At 44.7% G+C, this 23,260-nt stretch overlaps 1 protein-coding gene and 1 pseudogene across 1 annotated transcript; one reads left to right on the top strand and one right to left on the bottom strand.

Annotated features, from left to right (window-relative positions):
• Positions 1 to 519: 519 nt before the first annotated feature.
• Positions 520 to 3,930, bottom strand: Fam25a (family with sequence similarity 25 member A). Its single transcript, XM_048339206.1, has 3 exons — positions 3,845 to 3,930; positions 1,705 to 1,767; positions 520 to 694 (listed from the first exon to the last, which is right to left on the bottom strand). Exons 1-3 carry the CDS (start codon positions 3,915 to 3,917, stop codon positions 561 to 563), a joined length of 270 nt encoding a protein of 89 aa, XP_048195163.1. The 5' UTR covers positions 3,918 to 3,930; the 3' UTR covers positions 520 to 560.
• A 14,410-nt stretch (positions 3,931 to 18,340) lies between these two features.
• LOC125344241 lies at positions 18,341 to 20,601 on the top strand (annotated as a pseudogene).
• The last annotated feature ends 2,659 nt before the right edge of the window (positions 20,602 to 23,260 follow it).

Below are 23,260 nucleotides of genomic sequence, written 5' to 3'. Positions count from 1 at the left end.
GAGTTACAGGCATGAGCCACCAGCACCCAGCAATGTTTTAACAACTTGAAAGTTTGCTGAAGGACCAAGAGATTATTTAAACTCCGTAAGCTTACATTTTAAGTGAGAATGGGCAACTATTTTATTTTACTTTATTTTCTTTATTAGTTAATTTTTCATGCCAGTACTGAGGCTTGAACTCAGAGCCTGAGAGCTGTCTCTTAGCTCTTTTGCTCAAGGATGATGCTCAACTACTTATAATAAAAGGAGGAAGGGAGAGAGGGAAAAGGATAGGGAAATGAACAGGGTGGGGAGAGAGAGGGCAGACAGAGAAAGAAACAAGCAAGCACAAATGAACAATTCAAGTTTCTCAGTAAACATGAGAGGCCTTAGTGTGATTCGCAAACACCTGGCTGGGAAGTTAGCCCACCTCTGGACAGTGCCCAGCGGCCATCTCCTCCTCCAGCAGAGGAGAAGCCACCTCGCAGTTCCATACAGTGAGAAACGAATCCAGTACTCTGTGTATAGACTGCATGGCTCTTTATTGACATTTGGGGTAGGTTAACCCCAATGGCAGGGGTTCACTGTCCCAGTCTGCTCAGACCTTCTGCTGTATGGGTGACGGCATCGGTGACAGTGTGGGTCAATTTCTCAGTGACTTCCTTCACCACTTTCTCCCCTGACTCTTGGGCTTTCTTTAAGGCTTCAGCAATGGCTGTGGGGAAGAAAAACAAAGTGAGCTAGTGTCTCACTCAGGACAGTCTCCTGGCATCGGCCCTTTGAGCAGGCCCAATAGGACTGAGAGACAAGAGTCTCACAGACTTTCCTGCCTGTGCTGGCTTTGAACTGTGATCCTCAGATCTCAACCTTCTGACTAGCTAGGATTTACAGGAGTGAGCCACCAGTGCTTGGCTGTGAGTCCATTCTGATGTAAAGAATAAAGTACCACGTTTTATTTACACTGTCCAAATCACAGCGTGCGCACACACACACACACACACACAAACACATAGTTACACAGACACATAATTATATATCTTAATTATTCTGTCCCCATGTGCTGCTGTTCAGACCTTATCTTGACATTCCACAGAGAGGATGAGCAGGAAAAAACCTCACACAGGTGTGGTCTGCATAATAATTGCATGTATAAGTAATTACATGCCAACTGAAGGGATACGCCATAGGGATAAGACTTGACCTAGTTGGGGAAAAAAGGGATTGGCCCCGGCACCTAGCTTTCCTTTCTTTCTTTCTCCTGGTCTCCGTGCTTACTTCTGCCCCCTTACTGAGAATGTAGCCCTCTCATATATGCTAGTAACACTACACCACTGAACTATACCCTAACCCTTACACGCATGTGTGCACATGCATGTGTCTATGTGCATGTGCACATGTGCCATTACTGGTGCTTGAACTCAGGGCCTTGTTTTCTTCTTCTCCTCAAGGCTGCTACTCTACTTAAGCAACCCCTCTACTTCCAGTATTTTGCTGGTTAGTTGGAGATATGGGTCTCTCAAATTTGTCTTCCTGGCTGGCTTTGAACCAAGATCCTCAGATCTCAGCCTCTTAAATAGTTAGGGTTGCAAGCATGAGCCACCAGTACCCCAGCCCCAGACCTTTGCCTTTTCTTTTTCCTTTTTTCTCCTTTCATTTCCTTTCTGCTTCCTTCTTTCCTTCCCCCGATCCGGCCCTCCTTTTTCTCCTCAACTTCAGCCTCCATACCTTTCTCTCCAGCCTCCTTGGCATGGTCCACCACCTCCTTTACCACTTCCTCCACAGCATGAACTGAATAGGAGAGATAAATTGAGTGAAGGGCACAGTGTCAGCCCACTGCCCACCCCACACATGGCAGGACCAAGATGTCTCAGGACAAAGCCCCAGCTGGCCACTTCAAAGACCCCAAGGAACCTGGCTGCTGTGGTGACCTGGTCAGCCTGAGGACACAGGCTCTCCATGCCCCACAGCCTGACAGGCCAGGGCCGGCTTCTGCCAGCTGAGGGCTTGAGCCAAGTCAGGCCTATTAATCAGGCCACCACGCCCCTCAGGATGAGCTGGCTGTCCTGTCTCGGCCTTGGCCTCATCCCACACCTCTTACAAAGAAACCAACTCCCCCTAGCAACTTTTCAGGATGAAGAAATTCGCTGTACTCCATAAGGCATCAGAACTTTCCTATTGTGAGTCCTTCATCTGTTAGAAAGAAAAAATAGAAGCCAGGTCCCAGGGGCTTATGCCTGTAATCCTAGCTGCTCAGGAGGCTGAGACCTGAGTGAGGGGTGCATTCAAAAACAGCCCAAGTGAGCTCTGTGTGTGTGTGTGCGTGCATGGGTGTGTGCGTGCACGGGTGTGTGCACACACGTGTGCCAGTCTCTTAAGGACTGAACTCAGGGCCTGGGCACTGTCCCTGAACTGTTTTGTTCAAGCCTAGTGTTCTACCATTTGATCCATACATAGCTCCACTTCTGGATTTTTGCTAGTTAACTGGAAATAAGCTACTCACAGACTTTACTGCCTAGGTTAGCTTTGAACTGAGATCCCTAGATCTCAGTCTCCTGAGTAGCTAGGATTACAGGCATTAGCCACCAGCACCCAGCCTATGAGGTTCTTATTTCCAATTAACTACCAAAAAGCTGGAAGCTGAGATGTGGCTCAAGTGATAGTACATCAGCCTTGAGTAAAGGAGCTAAGGAGAGCAAGAGGCCCTGAATCCAAATCTCAGCACCAGCACACACACAAAATAATAATAATAATTAATAATAGTAACAATAATAATAATGAAAGAAAAGAAAAACTACACCTCAGAGGTGCTAGTGGAGGATAAAAAGGGGTCCATACCACTCACAGATTGAAAAATAAAGGGCAGATGTTTCTGCAGCTGTTTAGAGAGCAGAAAGCTCAGCCCAGCATTTTTTTCCATGTCTCCCACCAGTGGAACTTGCAGGAGCTGCCACATGCAGCCCCTGACCGGTTGCCTCACATAAGACCTGGTTCTGGGTTCCCAGAAGAAATGGAAATGTCCTTTCAGACTTTGAACAGGTACAGACTCTGTAGTTTCGTAATAAGAGAATCTTTGAAGCTTTAACTTTATGAGGAAAAGTAAGATCCACCCTCCTTTTGCTGCATAGACTAGATTGAAAAGGCAGGTTTTTGTGGATGTTTTGTTTTGTTTTGTAGTGCAAAACAAAATAAAAAATAAAATTAATAACCAGACTCTGGTGGCTCACATCTGTAATCCTAGCTACCTGAGTGGCTGAGATCTGAAGATCACAGTCTCAAACCAGCCCAGAAAAGTCCATGAAATTTTTATCTTCAATTAACCAGCAAAAAGCCACAAGTGAAGGTGTGCCTCAAGTGGTAGAACCCCAGCCTTAAACAAAAAAGCCAAGTGAGAGCATGTGGTTCTAAGTTCAAGTCCTAGCACCAGCACTAAAAAAAAACATTAAAAAAAAAAAAATCACAGGGCCTTGCCTTTCCTAGGCAAGTGCTCTACCACTAAGCCGTATTCCATCTCCAAAACAGGCAGATAGGCAGGAAGTTGTTCCAGGTTTCCAAATGGAAGGATCTGAGTCTTCCCTCAGTCCTCTCAGGCCTGGTCTTCCTCCTGATCCTTCTCATCCACAGGCCCCTGAGCAGGTTGGTGCAGGTTCCGTAGGGACGGCTGCTTGAGCACAGCGTCTCACTGGCTTCTCCTGCGTCACCCCCTCAGGTTCTAGGCCACTAATGACACCCTTTCTTGATGGAACTGGCAAACCGAAGGTCCCAATGGGACCCCAAGGCCTTTACCGGTGTGCTGCCATTAGCTTTCCATGGGCGCAGGCGAGACTGCCCTACCTCTCTACTGGGGGGAAAGAAGCCCAGAACTTACCGGCTCCCTCAGTGGCCTTCTCAGTGCGGTGAGCCAGGCCCTCGGCTGCCAGCTTCCCCAAACCTCCAAACATTGTTCAATAGCAGGCAGTGACAAGTAGGATACTGGGGAGTGGACTAGCAGGCTTTTATAGGTGCTCCTGGTATGGGCGCTGAGCCCTTGCCAGGCCAGGAGGATGCTGAGTAGATGAGTCAGTGCAGGTCCCTGGGAGGACCTGCTGGGTGAGGCACCCCAGGGCTACCCATTGCCCTGGTCACAGCGAGGACCCCCTCACCCATGTCCTAGGGGTCTTACAAAGCACAGGGGCAGGAAGTAGAGCTGAAGCTGGGCAGGAGATGCTGACTCTAGGTATTTCTGGGCCCAGAAGCCTGGTGCCTGAGTGTTCTGGGTGATGACAGCCCTGCCAAACCCCAGGGTCTAAGCTCTCCAAACCTGGGTACTAGTATGTCCCCAGTGACAGGGCACAGGATCCTGCCTACTAAACAGAGTTCCCAGTGTCACCTAGTCAGGCTTTGTTCTTTTTCCTGTGCCCATCTTGGGGCTGGAACTATAGGCCTAGGTGCTGTCCATGAGATTTTTTTTCCTCAAGGCTAGTACTCTACCACAACTACAGCTCCACTACTGCCCCCCTTTTGCTTGGGAGGTGGGGCATAGTGTATTGGAGATAAGAGTCTCCTGGATTTTCCTTCTGGGCTGGCTTCAAACCAAAAGCCTCAGATCTCAGCCTCCTCAGTAGCTAGGATTACAGGTGCCATCCTGATTTGCAGGGACCTTTGATTAATTCACAGAAACTAGCAAAAACAGTGAGACTGTCCTTTGGTTCTTCTGTTCAAGGCTGGCATACTACCACTTGAGCCACACCTCTAATTTTTTGGTGCATAATTGGCAATAAGAGTCTCACAGATTTTCTTGTCTCAGCTCAGCTGTCTTTGAACCACCATGATTCTGAGATCTCAGCCTCCTGAATAGCTAGCATTACAGGTGTGAGCAACCATACTCCAGCAAAGACAATTTTTGTGTATGTGTGTCAGTCCTGGGGCTTGACCTCAGAATCTAGGCACTGTCCCTGAGATTCTTTTGCTCAAGCTAGCACTCTACTACTTAATCCACAGCTATACTTCTGGGTTTTTGTTGTTGTTGTTTGTAGTTTATTAGAGATAAGAGTCTCACTTTCCTGCCCAGGCTGACTTTGAACCATGATCCTCAGATCTCAGTCTCTTGAGTAGTTAAGGTTATAGGTGTGAGCTACTGGCACCCAGCAAAAAAACATCTTTGAAGTTGCTTCTTATCATATGGGCCTGAAGCCAGAGGCAGCTACTGAGGTCAGGCACACAGTGGGGTGGACACCCCAGTTCTTGCCATGACCAAGGGACACTGGCTCTGAAGAGCAGCCTTGCAACCTTATTAGACAGGCAGCAGCTCAAGGTGCTGCCTTTTTTTTTTTTTTTTGGCCAGTCCTGGGGCTTGGACTCAGGGCCTGAGCACTGTCCCTGGCTTCCTTTTGCTCAAGGCTAGCACTCTGCCACTTAAGCCACAGCGCCACTTCTGGCCATTTTCTGTATATGTGGTGCTGGGGAATCGAACCCAGGGCCTCATGTATACGAGGCAGGCACTCTTGCCATTAGGCCATATCCCCAGCCCAAGGTGCTGCCTTTTAACAGCAGAGAACACAGCATTGTTCAGATGCAAGTCACCATGGCTCACCAGTCAGCTGATTCTCCCACCTCCTAAGTAGCCCAGTGCTGAGGCAGCCAGTGCACAGGGGACCCTGGCCTTCTCTGCACCTTTGGGCTTGGCCTGCATGCAGTCATGGTCACGTTGCCTCCCTAGTTACTCAGCAGGACAGAGATGTTTGGAGTCATGTGTAGCATTCCGCCTTTCTTAGTCATTGGCCCAACTTGAGCCTCAGTTTCCTTATCTATAAAATAGGGACAGCTTTTTCTTCCTGGCTATGTCACCAATAGCATGCAAACTCTTGGCTAATACCTGTTTCTTCCTCTTCACTGATGATGTGCTTGGAGCTGGGCACTGGTGACTTATAACTACGATCCCAGCTACTTAAGAGGTTGAGATCTGAGGACTGAAGTTCAAAGCCAGGCAGGCAGGAAAGTCTGTGAGACTCTTACCTTCAATGAACCACCAAAAGCCAGAAGTAGAACTGTGGCTCAAGTGGTAGAGCACCAGCCTTAACCAGTAAAAGCTAAGGGACAGTGCCCAGGGCTGGAGTTCAAGCCCCAGTACTGGTACATGCACTTGTACTTACGTGCATATGCACGCATGTGCACACACACACTGTAACTAAGAAGGGCCCTAACCTGTGAACCCTGCCTGACCAGTTGCAGGGTGGGCCCAGGAGTGGTGGGGTTAAAAGATTTGGGAGCCAGAAGTTCTGCTAGTCAGGGGTTGAGAAGAAAGCTTTCAGATTCTTGCCGCCTGGTCTATTCTGTAGGCAGGCTCTCCCTAAAGCGGTCTCTCTTTTCTCACAGCTGGCCAGATCTAATGAGTGTTTACTAAGATCACCAGCCTTCACAGCCCAAGCTCAGTAGAGGTGAGGCCCTCAAAGTGAGGTGCTTTCCCATTCCTGCTCAGTGATGGTAGGGTTAGGGCTATGGCCAGAGTGGGACTTTGGGCAACAAGACCACTTTGTCACAAGGCCACATGTCATTTCCATGTTCTTGGGGTAGAGGTGGATCCCAGGGAGCCCTCTTTTTAAAAAGGCAAGGAGCCAAATGCTGGTAGTCCTAGCTACTCAGGATGCAGAGATCTGAGAATAGTGGTTTGAAGCCAGCATACACAGGAAAATCCATGAGGCTCTTATTTGCAATTCATCACTAAAAAAAGCTGAAAGGCAGGCACTGGTGGCTTATACCTGTAATCCTAGTTACTTAAAAGACTGGATCTGAAGGCTGGGGTTCAAAGCCAGCCTGGACAGTAAAGCCAGTGAGACTCTTTTCTCCAAAGCCAGAAGTGGAGCTTTAAAGCAAGTGGTAGAGCACCAGAGCCTTGAGTGAAAATGCTAAGGGACAGTACCTGGGCCCTGACTTCAAGCCTTGAGTTCAGGCCTCAGTAAGAGAGTACATGCGTGAATGTGTGCACATGTGCTCGCACACAGACACACATACACATATGCCATATGCATATGATTCTTGCCACCCTGTGGTCCTGGAAGAGGCTATGAAAAAGGGAGGTCCTGGCACTCAAGCAAGTTCAGTCAGTCAACCCTATTTTTCCCTTGTTCCAGAATATTCTACTCAGTGTCAGGAAGGAGGGGGCTGCTGGTAGGAAGAGTGCTGAGTGAAGTATGGGGACATTCCCTGAACCCTCAAAGGCTGCCCAGTCTCCTCAGTGGATGAGTGTGTAGACCCTACTCCCATATGGATCCCCATTGTCCATTCCTTTGACAGGGAACACACAGTAGCTATAGAAAGCTTTCCTATCCTCTACATCCCTCTCCCATGAGCCCCAGTCTAGGGGTGCTTTTCCCAATTCCCCACACTGCAGCTCACCAGCCCTGAGAGAGGGGCCTCTACCAGAGCTTAGCCCCATGGCAGGACTCTGGCTCTAGAGTCCAGCCCAAAGTCCAGCTCAGAAACCATAGGCCCAGAAACAAATGCTGCCCTTCTCCGTGTCCCTTCCCATAAGACCCTGTTTTATGAACCTGGGGTGAGCACTGTGACTCCAAATGACATCTTATGATCAATGACCTTTTGCTCAGATACAAGTCCAAAATGCCTGACAGGATGAAGGCAAGAGGCCAGGAGAAGCCAAACTGCCCAGGGCTGGACTTGGGTCCCTGACCCTTCTGCTCTGATCAGATCTGGTCCCATGTGGTCTTCTGGCTCCAGCTGTGACCAGTTTCCTGTCCTCCTGGATCAGCCTGTGTGCCCTGACAGGACCTCTGTGTTCCTCTCAGACATACGCCTCCTTTCTTTTTATTTTCCTTTCACTGTGTGTGTGTGTGTGTGTGTGTGTGTGTGTGTGTGTGTGTGTGTGTGTCCATCCTGAGGCTTGAATTCAGGGCCTGGCACTGTCCCTGAGCTTCTTTGTCTCAAAGCAAGTGTTCCACCACTTGAGCTACAGTGCCACTTCTAGCTTTCTTCTGAGTAGTTAATTGCCCTGGCTGACTTTGAACTGTGATCTTCAGATCTCAGCCTCCTAGGATTACAAGCACGAGCCACCTGGCTCTGGGCAATCTTCTTTAGCTTTTTTTCCCCCCACTCAAGGCTGATGCTCTACCATTGAGCCACAGCTCCACTTCCAGATTTTTTGGTGGTTATTTGGAGATAAGAGTCTCTTTGATAATACCACTGATGGAAATTAATTCTGTGAGTTAGAACACCAGAGTTCTAAGTGTCCATTTTCATCTAAGATCTTTATTCTCTAAAGTTCTTGGTCCTATTGAAAGATTTCAGTATACAGAAATGCTGCAATGTTAATACCCAAGAGAAAAGCCATTGTCATGTGTATACTGGTCATGGGGATCAGTGTGGTACAATTTTTTAGGACTAAACTGTCATGCCTTTCAAAAGAAAAAAAAAAAAGAGAGTCTCTTCGATTTGCCCAGACTGACTTCTAACCTCAGTCCTCAGATCTCAGCTTCCTGACTAGTGAGAATGACAGGTGTGAGCCACTGGCACCAGGTTCCTTGACCCCTTTTGTGAGAATTAAAGTCAATGACAGGCCACTCATCGATGGACGTGACATCTGACCCTGAGTGAAAAGCTGCGCATATGCACTGCTTCTGAGGCTTGAACTCAGGGCCTTTGCAACTTTCCCTGAGCTTTGGTACTCAAGCCTGCCACTCTACCATTTGAGCCACAACTCCACTTCTGACATTTGGGTGGTTAATTGGACATAAGAGTGACTTTGAATATTGATCCTCTGATCTCAGACTCCTGAGCAGCTAGCATTACAGGCATGAATCTCGAATCATAAATGTCTGGCAATGTGTTTAAATTACCCAATATGACTGAGGTGGGGAGACTTTCAAATTGGGCAACATCTGTTTTGTATAAACTCTCTGGCTCTCTCTGCCTACCAGACATTGATCTTACAAGATTGCCATTAAAGTCTCACTTTTGTTGTACTTTGTATCTCCAAATCCATTTTTTTTTAATTTGGCCAGCTGAGAATGTTTCTTGCATTTTCTAATCCCAAATCCTCCTAAGCACAGATGGCTACAGCCTGAGAAGCTTCTGTAGGAGCTCCTTTACCTGATTACTCGATGTTGAAGATGACGCAAATGGGTCCCACCCACCACCACCCCATCTTAGAAGAGGGCCTACCAGCGTGGCCCTTGAACATAGGTGCCCGTGCCAGCATATCCTGAGTCGGAAGGTCAACTCTCTAGCATCCTCTGGGATCAGGAGAAGCCGGCTCTGACAGGGGGAAACCCATTTTCCAAGGGGAATTTGCTCTCTGTTTGGCAAATGCCCAGCTGGCTGAATCATCAGTCAAGGAGAACCAACTTTTCAAACAGCAAGTTGCCAACTTAGCAATTACCAATGCTCTTATTATAAACAAAATGCACAGCAAAATACATAGGGCTGGTTCATCCTTGACGTAGGACAACTTCTTGTATGGTTTGAACTGAGCTGTCAGACTTGCCTGCATCTATGAATGTCATCCAGGTGCCTGATGGCAGTCAGGGGACACAACCAAATGAGTACCTGAAAACCTTTCAGAGACATGTGGATGGATGTGAGGGGCCAGTGAGAGTTGATGGAGTGCTGATTACTAGCAATAGTGACAATTCTATTTGTGAGTGTCCTAGTATGAGAGTTTGACCTCAGGCTTGCTTGGCTATTTCACTAAGTGGTAGACACTATTTGAGCCACACCACCCCTTCCAACTTTTTGGTGATTAATTAGAGATAAGAGTCTCACAAACTTTTTTGTTGGGCTGGCTTTGAACCTCAACCCATCGATTGCAGCCTCCTGAGTAGCTAGGATTACAGGTGTGAGCAACCAGTGCCCAGCTAATAGCTATCTTGCTGGAGCTGGCGGGGCAGGAGAGAGAGAGCTGTGGCTCAGAGCCCTCCTCTGAAGAATACCACCATTGCCAAACCATGCCTACTAAGTGTTATAAGGTAAATTATCAGAGAAGCCACATTTTGAAGAATCAGATCTTGGAGTCTTTATTAAAACATTAGTAGTCTGCAAGCAGCCAATTGTTACAGAGGCCTGCAGCCCATAAGCACACTTAACATTATTAGAAACCAGGCCAGGGACAAGGAAAGAACAAAAACAATACCAACAAACCAATTCAGCTCCAATGGAGAGCTGAAGTGGGACACAAGATGTGAACAGAGAGGCATGGTGTAATGGCCCCTGAGCTGGTCAGTGCCTACATAGGGTCAGGTCAGGGGGCAGGGTCACAGGAAGCTCCCAGTCCCAGGCATTGGACTGACAGGCTCAGTAACCTATAGGCCAAGTGCCCACCCCTGTCTCCAGGGATTCAGGCACAAGCATCACCTGGGGGTGAGACTATCCTTCCTCCACCATGAAGACAAGACGCCAGAACCTACAATTCACCATGTAACCAGGATGGTGCCAGCCAGACCTCACCTCCTTACTTCAGTAAGGAGAGAGCTGAGGGATTAACTTTCTCTCCTCTCTCCTCCCAATTGCCTATACATAAACATAAAGGACTTTTGCCAAACTATTAAGTTCAACACATCATCAATAAGGCATCATCAACATGAACCAAGGGACACAATACACTGAAAAGAAAACAACATTGTTTTGCATGTGTGTATGTGTTTGTGTGTATGTGTGTGTGTATGTGTTGTGTGTCAGTACTAAGGGTTGAACTCAGGGCCTGGGTGCTATCCCTTAACACTTTTTCTAAAAACTAGTGTTCAGTGGGGCACCAGTAGCTCACTCCTGTAATTCTAGCTACTCAGAAAGGCTGAGAGCTGAGGATCATAGTTCAAAGCCAGCCTGGGCAAGAAAGTCTGTGAGACTCTTATCTCCAATTAAACATAAAAAAAGCTGGAAGTGGAGCTGTGGCTCAGGTGGTAGAATGCTAGCTTTGAGCAAAAAATCTTAGAGACAGCACCCAGACTCTGAGATCAAGCCCCAGAACACACACACACACACACACACACACACACACACACACACACACACACACACCACCAGTACTTTATTACTTACTTGAATCACAACTCCACTTCTGGCTTTTTGCTGCTTAATTGAAAACAAGAAGTCATTGGATTTATCTTCCCAGTCTAGCTTCAAACTGTGACCCTCAGATCTCAGCCTCCTCAGTAGCTAAGAAAAAGACATGAGCCACTGGCTCCTGGCCATTTCTGAGATATTCTTACCAAACTTCCATAACCTCTGCCCAACATGTGAAAACATCAGAGAAACCCAAGCACATTTGACAAACACAGATGAAGACTAGTTTAAAAATTGTCAAGGTCGTGGAAGAATAAGAAAGCTGAACAATTTTAATTACACTCCTGTGAAACTTCAGGAGACTAAGAAGTTATAACTATAAAATGCACTTTGGGATCTTGGATGGAATCCCAGAAACAAAAAGACATGAGTGGAGGGCTGGGAATGTGGCTTAGTGGTAAAGTGTTTTCCTAGCATGCATAAAGCCTTGGGTTCAATTCCTCAGTACCACATAAACAGAAAAAGCTAGAAGTTCAGGTGGTAGAGTGCTAGCCTTGAGCCAAAAGAAGCTCAGAGACAGTGCCCAGGTCCTGAGTTCAAGTCCCAGAAGTAGAAAAAAAAGACACTAGTGGAAAATTTGGTGAAATTCCAACAAGGTCTTTAATAAAATCACTTACTTAGTTAACTTTTTACGACAGACCAGCCCAAATCAAGACTACTTTTGAGGGAGGATAAAAGAGTTTACTGCCAGTGACCCAAGCAAGGCTAGTACTCGAAAGAAATTCAGAAGCCGGGCACTGGTGGCTCATGCCTATAATCCTAGCTACTCATGAGGCTGAGATTGATGGGTTGAGTTCAAAGCCAGCCCTTATCTCCAAGTAACTACCATGAAACCGAAAGTGGCGCTGTGGCACAAAGTAGTAAGTGTTAGCCTTGAGTGAAAAAGCTCAGGGACAGTACCCAGGCCCTTAGTTCAAGCCCCATGACCAGAAAAAAAAAGGTTTGGATGAGGAGGGAGGGAGGGGAAACCTTGGGTTTCATACAACCTAGTTAGGAAGTAGAAAAGTTACCCATCCAGGCAAAGGCACTTAACTGCTTGCAGTTGCTGGAATCTGGCCTCTGCATAGTTGTGGGAATGTGGCCAGAGATCCATGGTGGGGCTGCTGTTGGAAGGTAAGTTGGGGGCAAACTAGGTGGGGCCATCTGAATCCATAGTGGGAATCCCACAAGGCATTATTTTAAATAATACTACAGAACAGGTAGAAACAGGATGCCAAGATTCCTAAACAATTAGAAAGGAATTGATACCTGGTCAGAAGTTGATGACAGCCTGCCTGACCTTTTGAATATCTATTGATGCCTATTTTGTGTGTAGCCAGCTTGTATAATGCCCAGGGCCCCTCCTCTCTCAGGATCCGAACTTCTTTCTGGCACAAGCCTGATTCAGGTCGCAGGCAATAAACTTCTTTATCCTCTCTAAAGAGTGGTCTTTATCTTAGCTGGTCTGTGCTCCCATAACAGTTAAACACACACACACACACACACACGTCATTAATCAGAAAAGCAAAGTCAGGTGAAAGTGATCATCTCCAGGCTAGGTGTACAATTTCAAAATTACCTTGTGGGATCTATCTTATCAATCCAGATAGCCCACCTGGTCTTCTCTAAGCACATGTTCTGATCCACAGCCTCACCTAGCCACATTTGGCAAAAGAGTTTTTGTCGGGAACAGAGTTACTAGGGAGGGGTATCTATGCCTATTTCAAACTAACTTAAACTTATTTATTTCACTTTAATACTGAATTGAGTAACTTGTTTTTTCTAAATTACTTTATCGTGTTCTAAAGGTGAAATACAGCAGGGTTACATTTACATATATCAGGTAATAAGTACATTTTCTATTGCATAATATCATCTGTTCCCTGATTTGAGGCAAGCACTCTTGCCACTAGGCCATATTCCCAGCCCCTGTTCCTTGAATTGGGTAACTTAAATTCACTTAGTCTAATAAATTTGGTTATCTGTGAATAATTTTAAAACTACTGTAGTCAAATTCATTTGTGTTCATTTTCTGAATCTGATCACTGTCCTATGGTTATTTAAGATGTGAACTTTCAGGTTGGGTACCAGTGGCTCACTCCTGTAAGCCTAGTTACTTGGGAGGGTGGGAGCTGAGGATTGGGACTCAAAGCCAGCACAGCCAGAAAAGTCTATGAGATTCTCATCTCCGATTAACTACCAAGAAGCTGGAAATGGAACTGTGGCACAAAGTGGTAGAATACAAGCCTGGAATCTCTCACCCCAGTAAGAATGGCCTATATCAAGAAAACTAACAATAATAAATGTTGGAGGGGATGTGGCCAAAAGGGAACCCTACTTCATTGTTGGTGGGAATGTAAACTGGTTCAGCCACTCTGGCAAGCGTATGAAGGTTCCTCAGAAGGCTAAACATAGAGCTCCCCTATGACCCAGCAGCCCCACTTTTGGGCATCTACCCAAAAGACCACAAACAAGAGCACACTAAAGCCACCAGCACAACAATGTTTATCGCAGCACAATTTGTCATAGCTAAAATATGGAACCAACTCAGATGCCCCTCAGTAGGCGAATGGATCAGGGAAATGTGGTACATATACACAATGGAATTTTATGCCTCTATCAGAAAGAATGCCATTGCCCCATTCATAAGGAAATGGAAGGACTTGAAAAAAATTATACTAAGTGAAGTGCGCCAGACCCAAAGAAACATGGACTCTATGGTCTCCCTCATAGGGAATAATTAGCACAGGTTTAGGCTAGTCACAGCAGAGGATCACAAGAGCCTAATAGCTATGCCCCTATGAATGCATAAGATAATGCTAAGTGAAATGAACTCCATGTTATGGAAACGAGTGTTATATCACTGTTGTAATTACTTTCAACATGCCTTGTGAAATTGTAGCTTCTATTGTTGATGATCCTCTTGTATCCCCTTCCTGTGGTTGTACCTGCACTATCACTGTATCTTATCTGAGTACATTGGAAACTATGTATACTGGTATTAGAACTAGGAAAGTGAAAGGGAATACCAAAATCCAGAGACACAGGATAAAAAGACAAATGACTACAAAAGCAATACTTGCAAAAACTGTTTGGTGTAAACCAACTGAACAACTCATGGGGGGAGAGGGGAAGGGGGAGGAAGGAGGGGGGGGATGAGGGAGGAGGTAACAAACAGTACAAGAAATGTATCCAATGCCTAACGTATGAAACTGTAACCTCTCTGTACATCACTCTGACAATAAATAAGAAAAAAAAAAGAATATGAGCCTGGAGCAAAAAAACTTAAGGGCAGTTGCTAAGCTCTGAGTTCAAGCTGTAAGCCAGCGTACACACACACAAAATGAACTTTCATAAGGTTAGGGAAGAATACATAGAAACTGTACTAGAAAGTGGCAGAGTACTTACTCTGCTGATCATGAAACCCTTGTGTTTGTGGTGTATTAAGGCTGTCAGGAATCTGGGGTGCAAATATGAAGTGGAACTGGGCGCTGGTTGTTCACACTTGTAATCCTAGCTACTCAGGAAGCTGAGATCTGAGGATTGTAGTTCAAAGTCAGCCTGGACAGACAAATATGAGAGACATTCTCTCCAGTAAACAAGCAAAAAGCCGGAAGCTGAGGTGTGGTTTAAATAGTAGAGCCCCAACCTTGAGCAAAGAAAGCTAAGTGCAGGAAGCCCTGAGGTCAAGGCCCAGTACTGGAGGACATGTAAACAAATATGAAGTGAAATTTCTCAGATATCAATAGGAGAATCCTATGAAGAGAATCTGAGACAGGAGGGTGATCTTTATTCACAGAAAGGTTGGACTGAAGATAGTCATGATGGGTTGGAGGCATGGCTCAGGGGGTATAGTGCCAGCCAATGAGCAAAAGCAAGTGACAGATAGCAAGTTCAAGTCAGGGTCTTGGACAAAAAAATTTAAAAGACAGTCATTTCACAAAGTGTTCTGCCTCTCAGATCTCTCCTGCAGCCTTATCTCTTCCCCTGGCTCCTGTCATTGAACCCTCCAGGGACTCAGCCCTTGTTCCCCAGAGTGGCTTAGTCTCTGGAAGCTGCACCTCTCTGACATCTGACTCTAGACAGCTGTGTGTATCATGTACTCTTCCAGAGTTCCTGGGGTCAGCCCTGCAAGCTGTCATTCATAGGATCCTCTCTTCATGGGAGTGGTTGCTTGCAATGCTGATATTCCTCCATCTGGCCCTCCCATTTCCTGTCCTTCCTACATGGGTCAGTCTCATCTGTCTTTGGATTTACACATCTTCCCAGACTTCTAGTTCAGATTAAGTGTGATGTGGGTTGATAGAGTTTTATTTTGCTACAGATTGCTCTACAATTGTTTGTTTTCCCTTTATGCCACTCTTAGGGTTTGGGCACTGTCCCTTAGCTTTTTTAACTCAAGGTTTTCATGCTCTACCACTTGAGCCACAGCTCTACTTCCAACTTTTTTGGTGGTTAATGGGGAGTATATACTCAGACTTCGCTGCCTCAGCTGTGATCCTTAGACTGGTGGCAGTGGCTTGTATCTGTAATCCTAGTTACTCATAGGCTGAGATATGAGGGTCACAGCTCAAAGCCAGCCTGGGCATGAAAGTCCATAAGAATATCATTTCCAGATCACTACCAAAAAGCCAGAAGTGGAGCTGTGGCTCAAGGAGAAGAGTGCTAGCCTTGGCAAAAACAAACAAACAGACAACAAAAAAAACTTAGGGACAGTGCCCAGGCCCTGAGTTCAAGCCTCAGGACTGGCACCAAAAACAAACCAAACAAAAACCAAATCAAAAGGAACTCTGATCCTCAGATCTCAGCCTCCAGAGTAGCTAGGATTACAGGCGTGAGTGGAAGATTTGGCTACCCATCAGTTTTTGCTACTATATTCCAAACTGAGGGACTTCTGGCACTTGGGCATCTTGTTTTCAAAGTAAAGATTAGGGCGGGGCAGGAGCTCAAGTCATCTCAGAGTACTCAGAGTGTGACAAGATGGCCAGCTAGTAGGAAAAACAGGACAGGAACTTGCCAGAAGTCAGAAATAAAATATAAAAAGAATTCTGGGCCTGGGAATGTGGCTTAGTGGCAAAGTGCTTGCCTAGCATGCATGAAGGCCTGGGTTCGATTCCTCAGTACCACAGAAACAGAAATAAAGCCAGAAGTGGTGTTGTGGATTGAATAATAGAGTCCTAGCCTTGAGCAAAAGAAGCTCAGGGACAGAGCCCAGGCCCAGGATTGGCAAAAATAAATAAATAAATAAAAGAATTCTGAATATTTGCAGAAATGGATTTGTTAATTAGCTCAATTGCAGCAATGAGTCCCACACATCAAAAGATCACATGAGGCTAGAGAATGTAGGTCAGTTCCCAGCCTGAAGGTAGGTTTGATTTCCTACACTATAGAACAATATGCGGGGGTGTGGCTCATGTGGCACAGTGCTTACCTAGCAAAGACAAGATCCTAAGTTCAAACCTCAGTGCCAATCACTGTATACTTTCAATTGAAATTTTAACATATAAAACATAAATAAGTTACATAGATGTGGGGAAACAGAAAAAACTGTCTTTTCTATCAAAGTACATTGCTTTAAAATTCCTACTTTGGCTTGGTGGCTTGGTTCTTATTAAACAAAACATGGTCTGCTTTGAGATAAGGAAAGGTGGGTTTTTTTTTTTGTTTTTCTTTTTGGCCAGTCCTGGGGTTTGGACTCAGGGCCTGAGCACTGTCCCTTGCTTCTTTTTGCTCAAGGCTAGCACTCTGCCTCTTGAGCCACAGCACCACTTCTGGCCATTTTCTATACATATGGTGCTGAGGAATCGAACCCAGGGCTTCATGTATACGAGACAAGCACTCTTACCACTAGGCCATATTCCCAGCCCCAAGGAAAGGTTTTTGAAATGTAAGGTTTTGTCTTAGACTGTACTTTTGTTTTGGTTTTGGTGTGTTTTTTTTTTTTTTTTTTTTTTTTGCCAGTCCTGGGTGAGGGCCTGAGCACTATCCCTGGCTTCTTTTTGTTCAAGGCTAGCACTCTGCCACTTGAGCCATAGCTCCACTTCTGGCTATTTTCTATATACGTGGTGCTGGGGAATCAAACCGAGGGCTTCATGTATACAAGGCAAGCACTCTTGCCACTAGGCCATATTCCCAGCCCCTATCTTAAACTATACTTTTTGAGATAGAATAAAGACATGCTTTAGATTGTTCAAGAATAGCAAAAGGGAGCTTGCTAGTTAGCTAGTGGTGTACCCTTCTGAAGAAGTAAATTTTGCCTTGCTGAGGCAATTATTTTTGTGTCTATCATTGTGATTCTAATGGTTCTTGGACAGCATATTTATTTATTTATTGTTTAATCACACGCCCATCTTTATTATAGCACTTTTCACTGAGATATGAAATGAGTCTAAGACACCCATCAGTGAATGAATGTATTAAAAGAAGGTGGCATGTATACCCAATATCAGTGAACAATATGATGTATTGAAATATCACATGGAATCCTACTAACATATGTAAATAAAATATGCTAACCAAAAGAGAAGAAAAGAAAAGAAATTGTATGTGTAGAAAGTGGATAAACTACAAAACACCTACATATTTGGCCAGAGTTTAGACTTGAATACAAAGCACTTAGTAGTAGCCTACAGTGACAGACTCTTTGCCAAAACTTAGATACTACAAAAGTGCTATTTTAAGATCAGTCTGGCTACAATGTACAAATTAATTAGAAATTCAAGTTCCTTCTAAGCAATTATAATACAAATACATCCAACACTGTAAGTGTTAGGGACCAAACACTCATCTTGCTTTATCCTCAAACTATAATTATGAGCCCTAAATATGTCCCTAAGCCAAATCTCGCTCCAGAACTCTATCAGAAGGTAGGCAAACCAGAAGAGCTGTGTTATGTAAACTTTATTAGAGTTTAAAGCTATTTACTAGTTCCCTAAAAGAATATTTAAAAATCCTTGGCTCTTGCAGGCCTCATTTACTAGTCAAGTCAGCAGACTCATTAGAATGAACTTTGATTTTTTTTAAAAACAGATTTATTTACTTTTTGCAGAGTTGGGGATAGAAGCCAAGTTCTTGTGTGTAGAAAGCAAATGCACTATGACTGACCTACACTCCTACACCTAGAATAAAGTTTTAAATGAATTAAGTCATTCAGTCCCTTTGTGTAGTTATACCTAATGTTGCTCGGGAGGGAAGTAAAGAGATAGCTGTAGGCAAAACTTGTCACAGAGAAACTAGGGATTGAGATCAGAAGGTACTATGGGTCACATAAAAGTAATTGCAGGATTTGATCATCTGCCGCAAGCAGGCTGGCGTTGCCATCAGAAGAATGTGAAAAATGCGATGGCAAGTCTGTGACTCCTATGTGCGCCCCTGCACCCTGGCGCGCATTTGTGATGAGTGTAACTATGGATCTTACCAGGGTCGTTGTGTGATCTGTGGAGGTCCTGGAGTCTCCGATGCCTACTATTGTAAAAAAAAAAGTGCACCATCCAATTCACAATAGCCAAAATATGGAAACAACCCAGATGCCCCTCCACAGACGAATGGATCCAAAAAATATGGTACTTATACACAATGGAATACTACATAGCGATTAGGAATGGTGAAATATTGTTATTCGCAGGGAAATGGTCAGAACTCGAACAAATAATGTTGAGTGAGACAAGCCTAGAACACAGAAAACAAAGGGGCATGATCTCCCTGATATATGACTGTTAACAAAGGGAGACGGAGAGACCAAGTCTGTGAATACTGTATATGTTCTTGATACATTGTATATTGCATATGTGTCTACCTGACCTAGACAAGGGATGGAAAAACAGGTTGTAAGATATCACAAGAAATGTACACACTGCCCTACTATGTAACTGCACCCTCTTTGCACAACACCTTGTAAAAAAAATTTATGTTCAATTAATAAAAAATTAAAAAAAATAAATAAATAGAAAAAAAAAGTGCACCATCCAGGAGAAGGATAGAGATGGTTGCCCAAAGATTGTCAATTTGGGAAGCTCTACGACAGATCTGTCCTATGAACGTAAAAAATATGGCTTCAGGAAGTGGTCTTTAGAGGAGGAAGATGGCGGCGGGGCGAGGTGAGGTGTTGGCAGTGGCGAGGGCTTCGGGCGCGGGGGGTGGGGGGACGCGGGGCGATGGCCCGCGCCGTCAGCCAGAGCGGATAAAGAGCCGTGGCGCCACGAGTTGCTGGCCGGAGCAGGACGGGGCTGTACGAGCTAATGTGGCTGGTGCTGCAAGCGCTGTCCTGCCTGCACCGAGCGCTCACCTCGCGGCTTCGCCTGCGCTTTGGCACCTGGAACTGGATCTCGCGGCGCTGCTGTCGCGCGGCCTCCGCCGCGGTCCTAGCGCTGCTCGGCTTCACACTCAGCAAGCCCCTGGCGGGAGGCCGGAACCACTGGTTCCGGCGGCGCCCGCGCTGGGGGCCGGGCCCGGCCGCCGCCCACCCCTGGCTGCGCTGGCGCGCGGACGGCGGGACCCCGGAGAAGCTGCCAGTGCACATGGGCCTGGTCATCACCGAGGAGTGGCTGGAGCTCAGCTTCTCGGACATCGCGAGCCTCGTGGTGTGGTGTATGGCTGTGGGGATCTCCTACATTAGCGTCTACAACCACCAAGCAATTTTCAGAAGAAATAATTCCAGATTGATAGATGAAATTTTAAAACAGCAGCAGGAACTTCTGGGCCTAGATTGTTCCAAATACTCAACAGAGTTTGCAAATAGTAATGAAAAAGATGATCAAGTTTTAAATTGCCATTTGGCTGTGAAGATGCTGTCCCCAGAAGATGGAAAAGCAGATGTTGTGAGAGTTGCTCAAGACTTCTGCCAGTTAGTAGCCAAGCAGCAAAAGAGATCACAGATTTGGATGTAGATATGTTAGACAGTTTACTTAGTTCAAGTGGTTTTCCTGATCCTGATTTAGTGTTGAAGTTTGGTCCTGTGGACAGCACATTAAGCTTTCTTCCCTGGCAAATCAGATTGACTGAAATTGTCTCTGCCTTCCCACCTAAACATCAGCTATGAGGACTTTTTCTCTGCCCTTCCTCAGTATGCAGCCTGTGAACAGCATCTGGGAAAGTAATGATCCCCGGTGTGCAATTTGATTTCAGGCTTTTGGAGAAAAGGATTCAAGTGACTCTGATGTTTAAAAAGCACCTATGAAACCCTGTATACACCTAGTTCATATTCCTCATAATTTATCAACAAACACAAAAAAGTGTCTTACTTGAGAGTGAATGAGTGTGTGTGTGTATCTGTGTGTGTGCACGCGCATAGAAATATACTTATAAATGGGGGAACGTTGGAGAACGAAGTACACAAACCTACAACTTGGAGCAGATAGCAGTGATGTTTTAGGAGCTGAGATTTCAGATGAAAAACTTGAGCCCATGTAGAGGCTTCCCTGTTTCTGTGGGGAGGGGAGGGAATGATTGGAGCTGGCTCAGTTGTCCTGTGGGGTTGAAGAAGGAATACCTTTTGTCCAGTCTTTTTCTAGTGACCAAACTTTTATTTTTAAGAATAATATATGGACTTGTTGAATGGAAACAGTTTGAGGAGCTTCAGAGGAATGAAGTTGTTCAAAGCATCCTGTCTTCAGCTATCCATCCATTTCATTTCTTTATTAGAATTCAAGTAATGTAACTTGAGAGTATTGCTCTGGTGTCTGTTCTGAGGGGCGAAGTTCATTTGAAAAAGAACTCATACACTGAAATACAGAATTTAAAATTTTACTTATTAAATACTTAAATATTGATTTAGTCAAATCAGTAAAGCAAATGTTGTAATCTTAAAAGTCAAGGTAAAAAAATTTCCAAAAAAAAATTTAAGTTTTGATTTTTTAAAATAATGAATAGTATCCATGTAATGCCCAAAGTTAGTTTAAAAATATTTCCATGAGTTATTTTTATTTAAAGTAAGTAACCATTTGACAAATTCCCCAGGTGGTTATTGTACTAGGGAGGTCAGATCTGGCCAGTGCCATCATTAACTGTGGAGGGGCATCAGATTGACTCCAGGTCAGATTAGAGCAGAAGCCAACTCCATCTTCACTAAGATCTCCCCCATCCTATCCAGGGAAGTTTCCCTTCACTGTGATAAGATTGTGTAAACTGCTTGACCACCTGAAGCATTGAAGTTTCAAGGAACGTTCAAGGTTAAACGCATGCCCTCCAATGAGTAGGTGTATCCACCTGCATCATCTGAGCCCCGCCAAATCCATGCGCCAATTCTAACTAGAATGATAGGTTGGTTCAAATAGATACTATGAGACAGACTGAAACTCTACTGGCCACCTGTGTGTGGCTTAGCATGCTCTGTTTAAGTGTTGTATCCTCATTGGCTGCCTGGGTGTGGCAAGTTTAGCTGTGATGTTTGCCTTATAATCAGGCTGGAAGGCACATGGACATGCAGCTCCAGCTCCTGAGTCTGGGCTGCACACATATGGGCGGTTCCAGCTCCCGAGTCTGGGCCCTGATCCTGCACACGTGGTCGGGTCTGGGCTGCGACCAAGGCCAGTTGGTTCACTTTTTGTTCACTTTTTACTTCCCCAATAAATCCATCTTTTTGTCATCTTGTAGCTGGATACTGTGTGGTGGACTCTTGGGGAAACCAGGAATCCCCTCCCTTGGTGGGGGCATTTCATTGTAGCAAACCCCCACTTTACTTCAGTTATCTTCCCCCCCCCAAAGTAATTGGTTGTTCTTTGGAATAACACTTGGATTTTTATTCACTAAATCCCTGTGGTAACTTAGCATAAAAGGTAAGTTCAACTGAGGCCTGTGTAGGAAATAAAATATTACCAGAGTCTGTGAAAATATTTAATTTTACATGGTCTCTCTCATGGCAGAGAACAGCACTGGTTCTGTTACTTTAAAAAATGAATAAGTGATTTCTTGATATGTGTATTAATAGTATTCCCTCACTGCTGATTCTTGAACAGAAACTATTTGTATTTGATGAATGTTTTTCAAAAAAAAAATCTTATCAAGAAGTATATAATGCTTATGTACATTTAGAATGGATTAGCTTAAATACTAGGTCTCAGAAGTCTGCAAAATAACGATGGAAGGCTGGATTTAGAAAACATGGTCTGGAATTGCTTGCCAGATTCTAAAGTGATGAAGAAAAAAATGTCTCAACTTTGAATTACAAAACCCCATTTATGATTTTTAAAATATACTTGAAATAAAAATGATTAAACTAAAAAAAAAAAAAAAAGAAGAAGTGGTCTTTAACGGATGAACCCAGCCTTCACCATCAAGCTATTACAGCTGCCAGAAAAGACATCTACCACCAGCAGAAAGGGAGTGAATCCCAGCATCACCAAAACTGCCTGTTAACGCATTGGCACTTGCCAGTCTCTTACATGTGTCCCCCAAGTGAAAGCATGTTCTCGTAGCCCCACAGATGGCACTTGCCCTTAATGGCCTTCTGTGTGGTGGGGCACCATGGGACACTAAATGTGACCCGAGCTTTTGATCTGGTAACAGTCACCAGGTGGTGCTGGTTTCAGGTTATTTTTCTGCTGAGAAATTGGAAACCCTTTCTGTTGCTATTGTTTTAATAAAGTTAGTGTTTATTTTCTGGTAAAAAAAAAAAAGTAATTGCACCAAGGTCCTGGAAGAATTAAGACAGAGATTAGTCAGTTATGGTTGAAATTTGTGTCTTGCTGTCACAAAAACTTGTGTAGCTGCTGACCTCAGAATTAGAAATTAATGATATGTCTTATAAGAATGTATAAAACTAGCTATTAACCAGGAAGTATGGGGAATATTTGGCAGAAATGTTCATTTCAACCTATTAATTCCACCTCAGTCTCAACAATCATTTCATCATACCTGGGTCCAACAAACACAATACTCCAGTCTAGTTTTGTGCCACTCCTCTTTTTGTCTTCTCTCACTCAACCTCATTTGTAATTCCTATTGTAGGTATTACAAATGCACAAATACCCTCAATGGGTTAAACTGCCTAGTTCTTTTTATCCTTTCCATTGTCAATTAGAATAACTTAAAACCATTTAAATTATTAGAAAATTATTTTCCACTTTTGTAAGCCTATTTTTTTCTGGATCTTATTCACATGTTACTTGGATAATGTAGGATTCAAAACTGGATTCAGGATATAAAATTTTGAATAAAGAAAAATGCATACTAAGGGGCTGGGAATATGGCTTAGTGGTAGAGTGCTTGCCTCATATACATGAAGCCATGGGTTCGATTCCTCAGCACCACATATATGGGA

The sequence above is a fragment of the Perognathus longimembris genome, chromosome 2 (assembly GCF_023159225.1).
Source record: "Perognathus longimembris pacificus isolate PPM17 chromosome 2, ASM2315922v1, whole genome shotgun sequence".
Taxonomy (NCBI): domain Eukaryota; kingdom Metazoa; phylum Chordata; class Mammalia; order Rodentia; family Heteromyidae; genus Perognathus; species Perognathus longimembris.
Note: the sequence above shows the minus strand (reverse complement) of the source record. Positions and strands in the feature narration are given on the sequence as shown.

What these genes read in the sequence shown, in the direction of transcription:
- Fam25a (XM_048339206.1), bottom strand. Translation starts at nt 3,917, where the DNA reads ATGTTTGGAGGTTTGGGGAAGCTGGCAGCCGAGGGCCTGGCTCACCGC. An exon ending in GAAGGCCACTGAGGGAGCCG is followed by an intron (nt 1,768 to 3,844) that starts GTAAGTTCTGGG and finishes TCTCCTATTCAG; the next exon opens with TTCATGCTGTGGAGGAAGTG. An exon ending in CAAGGAGGCTGGAGAGAAAG is followed by an intron (nt 695 to 1,704) that starts GTATGGAGGCTG and finishes TCTTCCCCACAG; the next exon opens with CCATTGCTGAAGCCTTAAAG.